The sequence below is a fragment of the Pagrus pagrus genome (genome assembly GCF_965226575.1).
Source record: "Pagrus pagrus genome assembly, chromosome: 22".
NCBI classification, from domain to species: domain Eukaryota; kingdom Metazoa; phylum Chordata; class Actinopteri; order Spariformes; family Sparidae; genus Pagrus; species Pagrus pagrus.
Window position 1 is genome coordinate 7267680 of NC_140204.1, and position 12424 is coordinate 7280103.

The following is a 12424-nucleotide window of genomic DNA, read 5'->3' on the forward strand; positions in this document are numbered from 1 at the left end:
CGTGCAGCTATTCTGGGCTACTGGGTCAGAGAGATTTGGTTACAACTGGATCGTGGCCGACACTTCAGTGTTTAGCAAGGAAGGAAGGTCAACTGTATTATTACCTCCATTTTCCCCTGATAACAAGTTAAGTTTGACTTGTTTTCTCAAGATCAAAAGTTATTGGTGTCAATATCAGGGAATAACAAATGTTTCCCGGAGATACAAGATCATTTTCTTGAGATCTTGAGAAACAAACTTTGTTTATGTCATTATCACAAGATAACAATGTTGTTTTCCCAAGATAATTTATCACGAAACAACAACTTTATAAGATTCATAAGAGTGGACCACTACAAACATTGTACATTGATCTGTGGGGTGGTTTTTTGGCATTTCCAAGCAAACCATTTGTACTTTTTTATACACGTTAACCATTCATAATGAGTAATCCATGACCGAATATTTACAGTTTAAATCAGTTTCTACACTTGCCAAGATGCAAAGTACGCATGCTGGCATGCCGCTGCTGATCTGATAAACATTAAGCTCTCAGGCCCACTGAAAGCTAGAATAAGACTGATTTAACGGTTACCCTTCATAAAAACAATTTCAATATTGTTCTGCTTCAACATTGTTTGTTTTTAAATGGTAGATATATCATGTTGAAATGTGTATAATTCAGAAATCATCGTCTCATTTTTCAAATCATCACTTTATTCCCATTGTTAAGAAAGGTGCAATCAAAATGATCAATAAAGCTTTATCAATTGTAATGCGATGACATTGACTCTTGTGCCATGTTTTTTTTTTTTAAAGATACATAAACGTCATTGTTACTAAATCACAGACACCCCACATTCTGCTCCAGTACCGTCTTGAACCATTCAAAGAAAAATCCTTTAATAACGTCCAAAATATATATAAAGCATTAGCAAAACATACGGGAAAACTAAGGGACGTTTAGCACCATAATACTTCTCAAATAAAGTGTGACCACTTTCAATGGTGCATTTTTTCAAATTTGCATGTACATAATATTTTACCGAACACAGAATCTGTCACCATTTCACACTAAGTTAACAGATATTAAAATCTGTATGCTGACGTCACTGTTAAAACTATAATTGAGCTTATAACTGGATTAATATCTTGCTCTGAAGCTTTTATGCTTGACATCAAACATCAAAATCCTCTTTCGTAAATAAAAGATATACTTCTATGCATTACAGTCTATTAAACAATCAATAAAATACAATAAAAGAAATATATATAAAATAAATTAGAAATAACCCTAAAAGAAAAATCTTCACAAATTTAAAGTTATGCCCGCTTAATAGAAGTTAAATCCTGTTAACTTAACATTTCACTGTATTGCAGTATCAAATATTATTTCAGGTTTTAATTGTTACACAGTATACAGTTTAGATCAGAAACAAATATATTCAGAAAAGATACTAATTTCAAGGAGTGTTTCTATGGTACAGTTTGTCCTTCAATACAAGGATGTTCATTATTACAGGAGATGACTTTCCTCCTCAGCTGAAGGTGATGAGGTATTCTGGGTAGGCCTGGTCATCGTGGAAGATCACAAACATGGAGGGCTGCTGCTGGTTGTTCACCACACTGTCGAAGCAGTCGGTGGGGTCTGAGCCTCGAGGAGGGGGGCTTTTCGTGGCAGTATTACCGACTGTGTAACGGCCGGTCAGGACACGAGCAACATACAGCCGCTTCAGGCCCGATGTGTCTGCTGGGGAAAATCCACCTGCTGAATAATTCGCGTTGACTGCGAAGTAAACGCCCTTCCCATACGCAGCAGCTGAGATAGAGATATACAAGGAAGGAGACATGTCAACTTAAAGGAACATTTCAAAACACATCAACATTTTGTTAGCTTGTCACATTTGTGGAGGAGGATTAGGGCTACTGTGAGAGCCAGAGTTCTGACTTTCTGATCACACTACTGACTTTAAATGTGCCATTTGTAAGAAAAGTTGGTTTTGAGTCTCATTCCCACCTCGTCAAAAACTGGTGCTTTGGGATGACCGGTCCTACAATCCCAGAGGTTTACTATTTGACGAGTTGGGAATGACAATCAAAGATAAACTTTTCTTACAAATAACACCTTTAAACTCAGAACTCAGCCTTTTCCTCGTAATTCTGACAGTAAACACAGATTTCTGACCCTAATCCTCTACCATTTACTTTCTTGTCGACAAGTAGATCAGAAAATAAAACACACTCTAATGAAGCTACAGCTAGCAGCCGGTTAGCTTAGCTTAGTCTGAAACTGAAGTGAATACCTTATCCACCACTGCACCCCATAACCCCATCTAGTATTTTGTACCAATAAAACAAACAAAATATAGTAGGCATATTTTGTTACTTTCGAACAGAGTCAAGCTAACATTAATATTCTTTACCATGTGCTCCTGCGTAGCTCCTGTCAAATCTGTCCCTCTCAATAAGGTTGCATGACTCTGCTGACGTGCCGTGGTATAGAGACTTCTCTCCCAGGTCTGCAGGACCGTTCTTGGTGAGTATACGCTGCCTACACACAGAATAGGCGCGCCACAGGTAGAAGTTCTGCACACGTTCAATCTGAGATCAGAAAAACAACCAGTTACTCAATCCGTACTGTAGATTTTCAAGCATTAAAAACCTACAATGAGGCTATAAGAAATGTGTGTTTTTGTGTGACCATACTGACTTTGTGAATGTTGTATTTAGCAGTTTTGAGGAAACCCTGAGCTACACGCTGGTACTCTGCTGAGTTAGGTTGCAGTTGGACCTTCTTAAAGAATTCCTCATGCATAGGGTCCCAATGTGTTGGAAACTCTAAGGCTAAAGAAGAAGTTATTAGGTTAATGTTATGGTTTGAACATTAAAAAAGAGGATGTTGCAAAATCTGAAGGAAAGTGGAAGTAAGTGAAAACATACTTGTTTCTGTCTCGCTCCTCTTTACTTTGTACTTCATGCCTGTGAGCCAATCTGTGGCTTCTTCTGCCATCAGGTTTACTTTCAGCATCATGCCGTCTGGTGCCCTCATATCTACTGACACTTGTTTCTTCATGTGAGCCTCCTCCAGCAAGAAGTTGTCATGCAGGCTCAGCTCCTGCCAGGCTCCATTAACTTTCTGAATCAACCACTGGACATCGAGAGCCAACATTGCTTCTTCTTTGCATTGGAGGTCTTCGCAAAGTGCTTTTTGGACTGCTCTATTCACAAGCTCGATGACGCTCAGAACGTCTTCCTTCAGGCCTTTCAGCACGTAGACGTCTACTCCTGATGCTGACTGATCTCTAGCTGTGTTTCCTGCTCTGTCACCACTCACACCATCAGGGCTTTGACGTCTCTTGTATTCCAGGCTAATTTCTAACACTCTGACTTTTGCCTGCACTGCCTCCAGCTCCATAGCTCCAAGCCTGGAAAAATGATGCACATCCACCTCTCGCTCAACTAACTGCTTCCGTAAGTTCCCCTCCAAATCTCTGCCGACGGTCCTGATGGTGTCTCGACTGCAGGCAATCACATTTATCACAGCTGGCAGTGGCTTGAAGGAGAAGAAGGTTGTGCCTTGTGGTGCTGAAGTTGTGGAGGTCCTTGAATATTTTTCTTGCCACTTCTTGAGTATTTGTTTGGCTTTTTCTTTTTTTAAAAAAAGAGCAAAAAAGGTCATAAGAACACTGTTTAATAAATTGATTATCTCCCACCTTAGCTGAAATATTTCAATAACCACTGGATGGACTGTCATAAAATGTTGTATCATCTTTCACTGTTCCATGAGGATGAGGCCTATTGACTTTTGTAACTGCCTGACAATTCCTCCCGCACAACCATGAGGTCGACATTTGCAGCTCCTCATTTGAGTGAAACATCTTGACAACTATTGGACGGATTGGTGTGAGAACTACAACTTTTTTCCTCTGACATCACGCTACAGTTGGGAAGTTCCAATGCTAGGATAGTGTTATGTTGCCAAATCATATAAAAGTAAGGAATCCGACAAATCTTTTAAGTTTTACCACTTCCTGATTGATCAGTAACCAAAGCTGAAGGAAAAAGGAGCCAAAAAAACAACTTGATAACCATTTGCTTACGTTAGAATTCAACCACTTCCTAGCTAACATTACCATTTGATTACCTCCAGTGTGTTTCACTTCCAGGTGAAAATAAATGTATCGAAGATATGTGTTGATATTTTAGAATCAATTTAACACATTTCCTATTGTGTAATGTAACACTATCAAACAGTGATGTTATCTAGGAAGTGGTCCAATGCTAACGGTAGCTGTTGTCTAACAGCGTGACGTGATGTTAGAAGAAAACAGCTGCATGTGATGCTGCTTTGTATCGAACCTGGTAAGTATTACGTGATAATAATTGGCCACAAAGTACAAAATATTCAAGCCTCATAAATGGGAACAAACCTCTCATGCTGAGATGGCGAGTGGCTGTTTGTCCAAAGCGGTTCTCCAGCTCTGATCTGCAAAAACATATCAAAGGACAGACAGTTAAAAAACAAGCTGACCTGACTGATCAGACAATGCTACACATGCCACGTGATAAACTAACCCTTCTATCGTCTGTTGCTGAGTAAGATTTATATCTGACCTGAAAGCCTGGAAGACCGGTTGTTGCAGGATCACAATGCGGATGAGCGAGAGAGACTTTGGTTTCAAGTCTGTAATAGCTGAGGTCATGCCATCCAGAATGGCTTTACATGCTTTGACAGAGTCCATACCAGCCACACCTGATGGGATATGAGACAATGGCAATGAGTCATTACAAGTTTATTCCACCAGTGATTCCATTCATATTGCCACAGTGAACTTTTGTCATGTTCCCATTCACTGTGTTGACCTCGAATGCCATTATTTGTATTGTATATATACAATACTTTACTATGATTAATGTACTAAAATTGGCCTACTTTAGATCTCTATATCTATAGATCCAAGGACCAATATGAACAAGATGTTTTACTTGTTGTCATGTGTTATTAATGAGAAATATTACACTGGAGGGTGTACTTTACTTCAACAATGTGGCGCTACCAATGCTAAAGCTCATTCTGAAGTTTAATATTGGGAGTGTACAACAATTAGCAACAAAATAAAAGATAAAAATCAACATTTTCTGTCTGACTATTAACTGGAAACTCATCTGGAGCTTACTACTTCATCCATTAGGCCGACCCTTAGTTACGACCTAGCAACAGACACGATTCCTAGTCCCTGTTGAGTCAGCAAGTCAATTTAAGCTAAAGTAAATGTTTAAAAATGATTTTTTTTTACTACATTAAGGTTATTTAAAACAATTGGTGTTGACCATAAAGCATACACATACACACTCATAAACACACACACATGCATCCATATACACACAATACAAACCAGTATTGATAGCTGGGAAGGCCGCTGAGTGGTATCCTTTGCTCTCACACTGATTCAGTATCTTTTTGCAATTTTTCCGAATCACCTGAGGGTCACACTTAAAACTAGCATGGATAATTTCCTGACAGGCAAGCATCCCGGGTCCTGTGGTGCACATGTAGTCTGCTGGAATTCCCGCTTTCAAAACACATAACAGAAAAAGACATGTATAAACATGTAGAGCTGGATTTTGTACGTGATGTTAGGTGTTGATAATGTATAAACTGAAGAAGATATAGATATGATAGTAATGTGCACGCCTGAAAACCTCTTAGAAGTATGTGTATAGTGTTTTTCAGTCCGTGCTTACCTTGTGCTAACTCTGCTTGAACAGCGGCCCCTGCTGCAGTCAGAATAGCTTTGGACACACCTGTGGAGGTTGTGAACAGACTTACTGCAGGATCCAAACTAGGTAAATATAATTTTTTAAATAATTCACCAGTCTTAGGTGCTGTGGTTCTGCATGTGTATATTTAAAATCAATGGAAACATTTAGAAAAACAATTAATCATACCTGATTGATGATTGACGTTGGAGAAGTCAGTTGTATTGATAATGGCATCAGTTCTCTCATGAATGATGTCTCCATGGACTATCTGAAGCTTGACTCCACCCAGCATGGCTGTGACCTCGTCATCACTTAACGAGACATGGCGGTAAAATGAAGCTAAAGTCACGTCAATAAAAAAGAAAGTATAATTAAAGTTGAACCATTTTTATATTTACATTAAATCAAAAAGTGACAATGATAAAAACTACAATTAAACTGACGCACACAGATTTCTTTCTAGCCTCATTTAGCTTCTTGTTTTGGTTTTACACCTGCATATTTATTGCATGACAGATTCTCATCTCACCTATGTACACTACCAACCCAGCAGACAAACAAGTTAGCAAATAGTTGAGGAAGACAGTTAAACATCTGCAAGTTAAGCAAACCCTCTTTTCTTCAGGGTTGGTGGTCCTTATCTGCTCGGTGTGTGACTGGGTCATGGTTTGCTAGCACTTTAGCCTTAACTTTAAAAATGGTAATATGGTAGTGGTTCTGTTTGGTAGCATCTTTGATGTTTTTCTGCCCCCTTGTGGCTGTAGAATGATAATAGCACCCTTAGAGATTGGAGAAACAAGCAATTAAAGAAAGTCTTGTTCAACCTTAAATTGAAAAGAAGATATTAAAATTAACCTTGATCTGGGTTAGCATCGTTCGTGAATCCTCTGAGATGCAAAGAGTCCTGTGCAGACTGGAAGGCCTGTAGCAACAAAGTGAACACCAAATAATTGTGATGTTTACTTTTTGCAGTCAATGGTTTTGATGTAGTATTTTCAAAAAACCTGTAATCTCACTGTGGAGCTAAATAAATCAATGCTCTGGCCCAAGGAACAAGACAGACAGCTATGTTGTAGCTGATCATTGTGTAATATTATAATTTACACAATAGGTTACAAAAGGCGGTCTACAAATTAAGAAATTAGACACACTCTTTAGGGATGCAGGCACTGATATTGCATTTTATTTACCTTGCTAGATTCTTTGTCACTGGGGTGGATGACGATACGGACCAGGAAAGATGTTCTGCTGGCTCGTTTCTGTTCAAATACACGGACCTCCTCCAGCAGAGCCTTGGATACCACACTGTGAGGCAAACGCAGGACGGCACCGGTCCCAAGTACAGGGAGAGCAACTGATCTTAAGCCTCTGTTTTCACAGTAAGCCAGAATTTTTCTGATGCCCTGTCTCAGGACCTGGAAGAATCAAGGATTTCCGAGGTTAATGCAGCCCCTAGTTTTTGAAAGTAGGCAAAACAAAACGTTTCACAACACACAGAAACATCTCACCTGGACTGCATTTCCATCTCGGTCATTATCCCAGGGAACAAGGTTGAGGAAGAACACTCCATTAGATCGAAGTCCAGGCAAGCCCTCCACCAGGACTGTGTCACCAGGCAGTGTAGCTCCTCCTGCTTCACTGTGAAACTTTACAGTCAGCTGTGGTCCAACTATGCCGGACAAAGCGTTTCCAACACGAGTAGAAAGAGGATCATGGCCGGCCATAGGAGATACCAGGCCATCCACCTGGGAGAATACAACAGTCAAATGTCATCCAAGTTTACTCTTTAATGATTCTGATCACCATGCTTATCATAAAAAGAGATTCTGTAGCATCTCTTTATGCAAATGGACCTACTTCTGAAACATCTTGAATTAAGTCGCAAAAGTTACAATGATGCAGCTTCAACATCTCAGCAAAGTTTCTCACCTGCTGGGTCTCAATGGTTCCCTGAATGATCTCTAGACGGACACCATCTCCAGGACCTCCAGCAGTGGCTCCTCTTGCTGTATTATCTTGGGCAGAAGCATTCATCTCGAAGCCCAAATCACTTGGTGTACTGTCTCTGGTATTTATCCCTTGGAGGAGCCGATCACATGCCTCCTGCATGGCCCTCACCACCTCTCCTCTGTTATCAATCAGGATGATTCTGCTCAGACTTCGCCCTCCCTGACTACCAAACTTCTTAATAGCAGTCACAATAGCATCTGAGCACACATCGACAGGAACGCCAAACAAACCTGAGCTGATACAAGGCATAGCTATGGACTTGAGCTCAAATATTTCTGCTAAATCCAGGGCAGACTTGACAGTTTTTTCCAGTAAAGCCCTCTCTTTGCCACCTGATTTTCCACCTACAGGCCCAACAGCATGCAGCAGTTTCTTGCAGTTTAAGTTCCCCCCTGTGGTCACTACCACTTCACCTGTAGGTATTTTCCCAGTCTGCTTTACTAGAGCACGGCTCTCCTTCTGCACCTGAGGGCCACCTGCTTTACTCAGCGCAGCAGCAACACCTCCACCATGGTCGAGATCTTCATTGGCAGCATTCACCAGGGCATCGGTATCCTGTTTGGTGATGTCACCCTGACACACCAGCACCTGGATGCCATCACGGAGGCTGTAGCTCGCAACTGTTGTACCTCCTTTAGCAAATGTTTCACCAGATGCCAGATTCTGTCGAGCACCATGAGGTTGGTCTTGAAACTGTATGAGACATTTCTGAGAATTAGCAACTCTCAAAATGTTCTCTTTTCCAGATGGATTTAAGAAATACCTTACTGCTCCGGGCAGGTCAATGGTGACTCTGTCCTGAACAAGGGAGTCCAGAAAAGGACCCAGCTTGTTCCTGACCTCAGTCACTTTGCTGGATGGACCTTCCAGTACCACCATGGGCCCAGAGGAAGATGTGAAAGCACGGAAGGTAACCCCTGAATGGTCAAACTTTTGCAGCTGCAACAATTCTGGTAAGGCTTGTACCAACTCTGGAAAAGGAAGATTGACTTTGCCTTCTATGCTACACTGGTCCAAAATAAACTGTATGACAGCTTCACTCAGCTCTTCAACCTCATTCGTGTGGCCCAATAGGGTAGCCATGTTGTCTGAGCCAAACACGACCTGAGCCCTGTATTGCCCTTGGTTCATCTCATTTGTCTTGGACTTGAGCTTTTCCTGAAGCTCAGATGGCACAGCAGAGCAGTTAGGAATATCAATCTTGACTTCCTTAAATTTTTCTTTCAGTTTTCTTTCTGTTTCATCCAGTTTATCATCAAAGAGGGTGAACAAACGTAGCTCTGTGTCTCGCAACTCTACTTCCACCTTGTCATCACCCCCTAAAAAGTCACCTAGCACCCCTGGACCTCCATAAGCTTTTCTTAGGAAGACCATAAAATGTGGACTCATGTCAGAAACTTTCCTTTCTAAAACCAGATTCTCCAGATCGGAGATCAACTCTCCAGCCTTCAGGATCTCCTCCACAGAACCCTCCAAAACTATCTGACCTGCATCTCCCTGCGTGACCTTCACCCCTGGAAAATCTTGTCCCAAATTATGCTCAATCTCTTTCCAGAGCAGACGGAATTTGGCTTCGCCAAGTCGACGGGTCCTGGTTTTCTTCTCACTTAAACGTGACCCTCGTTTAACATGGGTATCCTCTAAATCTCTAGCCCTGGCCTTCACCTGAGAACGCTCCCCAACTACAACAGCCACGCCAAGCTCACTGTACACCTTCACCTCATCTGTGTGATGAGGAGAGCTGCAGGACTGAAGCAAAGCTTTGATTTTGTGAGGGTCCACCTCATAGTGGCACAGGTAGCCATCAAAGAGTTGATCTACTTTGGCTTTCCGATTTCGAACTTCATCTACAGAACCTGGTTGGGCCAAACTCCTGACTAAAACCCTCCCCTCCTCTGGGTAAAGCTGGACAGAGCAGGACACCAAGGTGAGTTCTTTCACTAGTTCTTTCTCCGCCTTTGGACATTCCTTTAGATAACGAAGGAGGTAGGGATCAAGTTGTAGTTCATACTCTTCACCACCTGGTGGAGCTGTTGAGGCAGGAATGGACTGCTGTCTCTGTCATTGGAAAGATATAGATACTATCAATTTTGACTTTAAGTACATCAGAACAGTTTTAAAGAGTTATTGACATTCAATCCTAGAGGACTGAGATGCTTTTCTTATTTTCTATCGTATACACCATGTTACTTGTAACATGATATCTTTTGGCTGCTGTGTCAAACTCTCTGTGATGTACAGAGTTTCCTGATGGGTAGATATCTTTACTTGGTAAAAGAAACCACTACTTCTGCCAACTTTAACGTTACTTTTGTTTATCATGCACCTGGTCCTGAAAAACCTCTTCCTCTTCCCGGTGGTGAGCAGAGTCAGCTAACAGCATGTAAAGAAAGAGGAGGCACTATTTAAGAAGACTTTCCACACTGACCTGTAATGAAGCTGAGTCAAGTTTTGGGCCAACTGACTGACTTGTAGGTCCCAGGCTGCCTCTCACAGTCAGCACCAGAGGACCACCTGCAACCTCCAACACATGTTTAGATTTCTTCAGGACTCTTTGCTGAGCTGAAACAAAAATGGGGAAATCATTGATTAGGTCTGGTCTTTATCAGCACAAGTTTGTTTTTTCCCCCCAGGTTTTTTGCCCCTCCATCCTTCACCCTCTGTCCCTGCCTCTGTATTCATATAAACGAAATGAAGAAAGTGAAAAAGTGTGTAAAATGTTCAATCCTGTATTATTTCCTTATTGTGTTCCTGAAAAACATATGCAACTGTATATTTTGTGGTAGTAATTAGAATTATATCTGTGTTTGTGTTAGTGTTACAAGAATCTCCTGGAGGCTTCCCGTCAGACAACCTCTCTCATATCCAATGTCAACTAAATACTAAATTTGTATGCTAGTTTTTGAACCAGCAGCGACACCTGAGAGTTCTGCTTTACCTGTAAATTTCACTAAAAGTGATGCAAAACTAAAAAGACATGCAAAATGTATGGAAGCCAGTTTCCACCAGTTAAAGAAATAAAAAATAATAAATTAAAAAAGAAAAGAAAACTAAGCTTGGTGAAAAATGTACCCACAGTAAATCATGAATATGACATGAAAAGACATAATTATGAGATGGAAAGTCATGATAAAAAAAAAAAGATCTCATAATTTTCACTTTTCTCTCATAATTCTGACTTTTATTGCCTAATTTCTACCTTTTATTCCATAATTTTGATTTCTAATCTGATCATTTTGATTTTTTTTCTGATCATTTTTCCATTTTATCTTATAATTTTGACTTTTTATTTGATTATTTTGATTTTTTCTCAGATTATTTCGATTTTTTATTAGATTTAATTTCAACTAAAGAAGCATGACAGTGTCAAAACTGCCACACCCTGCATTTTTGTGAGTGCAGTGAATGGCTTTTTATCACGGAGTCACAGACTGCTATGATGTCACGCTGACATGTACTTCTGTCACTCCAGCAGTCAGGTACTTTACAGAACTACATGTTATTTAACAACCTATTATATAAATATAATGTTGCATCATCACGAAGAGTCCAAAGACTCACCCTGGACTCTTTGTGACGTAATCTGATCTTTATGAAAGTGAAACTAGAATTGTATGTTTCTAAATTTAGACTCAGGCCTCGATAGATTTGCTCGGCGTACAAAAAGACAATAAAAACATCAACAGTGGAATATTTAAGACGTGGGTGTGCAATAAAATGCGTCTAATTCATAAAAGAAAAAGAGAAACAATCGAATGAAATCAACCTTTCTTTTTTCCTGTACAGGCAAACTTTAAATTTCACCAGCGCGAGACATTTTACCACATATGTTTCCAAGAAATCAACAAGTCAAGGATCCAGTTCAACAGATACACATGTAAAACCAAGTGTCATACCCTCTCGATCTTTGAAAGCAATGCTGAAAACTTGATCGTGTATGTGTGTCACCGAGCCGCACTCTCCTCCTCCCGTCTTTCGGCGGATTTGGAAAGTGTTTTCTATCCTTTTCTTTTGCTCTTCGTTCAAACCGGGACACTCGAAGAAGACGGGATACTGGTAGGTTTCCCCCATAGTACACAAACTTGACTTAATGATCAAATACGTGAGCTGAGCGGTGCTGGAACCGGTTGGAGCAGCAGTCCTGTGCGCTGTGCAGGCTGCAGGCTCTGGTGCACCCTCCTCCGGCATTGATGGGAGACGTCACAGAGCACCGTGACTTCCAGGAAGAGCTCTTACTGTAAATTTCACACACACAACAGTCAATTTACCAACTTTTCCCCTTAACTCTATAGGTTTCCTGTTCGAATTTAAAGAATATAGGCTATCAAAAATGTGGCAGAAATTGACTGTTAAAATAAAAAAAAAATAAAAAAAATAAATGAAATTAACAATACCATTAAACAAAGAGGAATTGTGTTTTTTTATTTATTTTTTTTTACCTTTTATTTCTTCCTCCTTTCTTATTTTTCTGATCCATTATGTGAAGTACATGTTTGATGTGTTTGTATATTTGATTGTCTTTCAATAAAGTTTTTTTTTTAATAAAAAAAAAGAAAAAAAGAAGACTTCTTACTTCCTCAAAGCAAAATGGCAGCGAGCCAGAGCGACTTTATCAGCGCTTAGGGTAGCCTTCATTTACGCAAATAAGCAACTAGGCGTATTTTTAAAGAGG

At 40.3% G+C, this 12424-nt stretch overlaps 1 protein-coding gene across 1 annotated transcript; it reads right to left on the bottom strand.

The window, feature by feature from the left end:
* Positions 1 to 675: 675 nt before the first annotated feature.
* LOC311251070 (protein mono-ADP-ribosyltransferase PARP14-like) lies at positions 676 to 11879 on the bottom strand. The gene is made up of 15 exons (XM_084343345.1): positions 11649 to 11879; positions 10181 to 10314; positions 7672 to 9810; positions 7251 to 7487; positions 6933 to 7157; positions 6598 to 6664; positions 5929 to 6081; positions 5725 to 5784; positions 5376 to 5552; positions 4594 to 4732; positions 4410 to 4465; positions 2920 to 3627; positions 2690 to 2823; positions 2403 to 2580; positions 676 to 1798 (listed from the first exon to the last, which is right to left on the bottom strand). The coding sequence occupies exons 1-15, from the start codon at positions 11821 to 11823 to the stop codon at positions 1518 to 1520; spliced, it is 4863 nt and encodes a 1620-aa protein (XP_084199471.1). The 5' UTR covers positions 11824 to 11879; the 3' UTR covers positions 676 to 1517.
* Positions 11880 to 12424: the final 545 nt, after the last annotated feature.

What these genes read in the sequence shown, in the direction of transcription:
- LOC311251070 (XM_084343345.1), bottom strand. Translation starts at nt 11,823, where the DNA reads ATGGGGGAAACCTACCAGTATCCCGTCTTCTTCGAGTGTCCCGGTTTG. An exon ending in GAGATGGAAATGCAGTCCAG is followed by an intron (nt 7,158 to 7,250) that starts GTGAGATGTTTC and finishes TGATTCTTCCAG; the next exon opens with GTCCTGAGACAGGGCATCAG. An exon ending in GAGGAGCGAGACAGAAACAA is followed by an intron (nt 2,824 to 2,919) that starts GTATGTTTTCAC and finishes CTTCTTCTTTAG; the next exon opens with CCTTAGAGTTTCCAACACAT.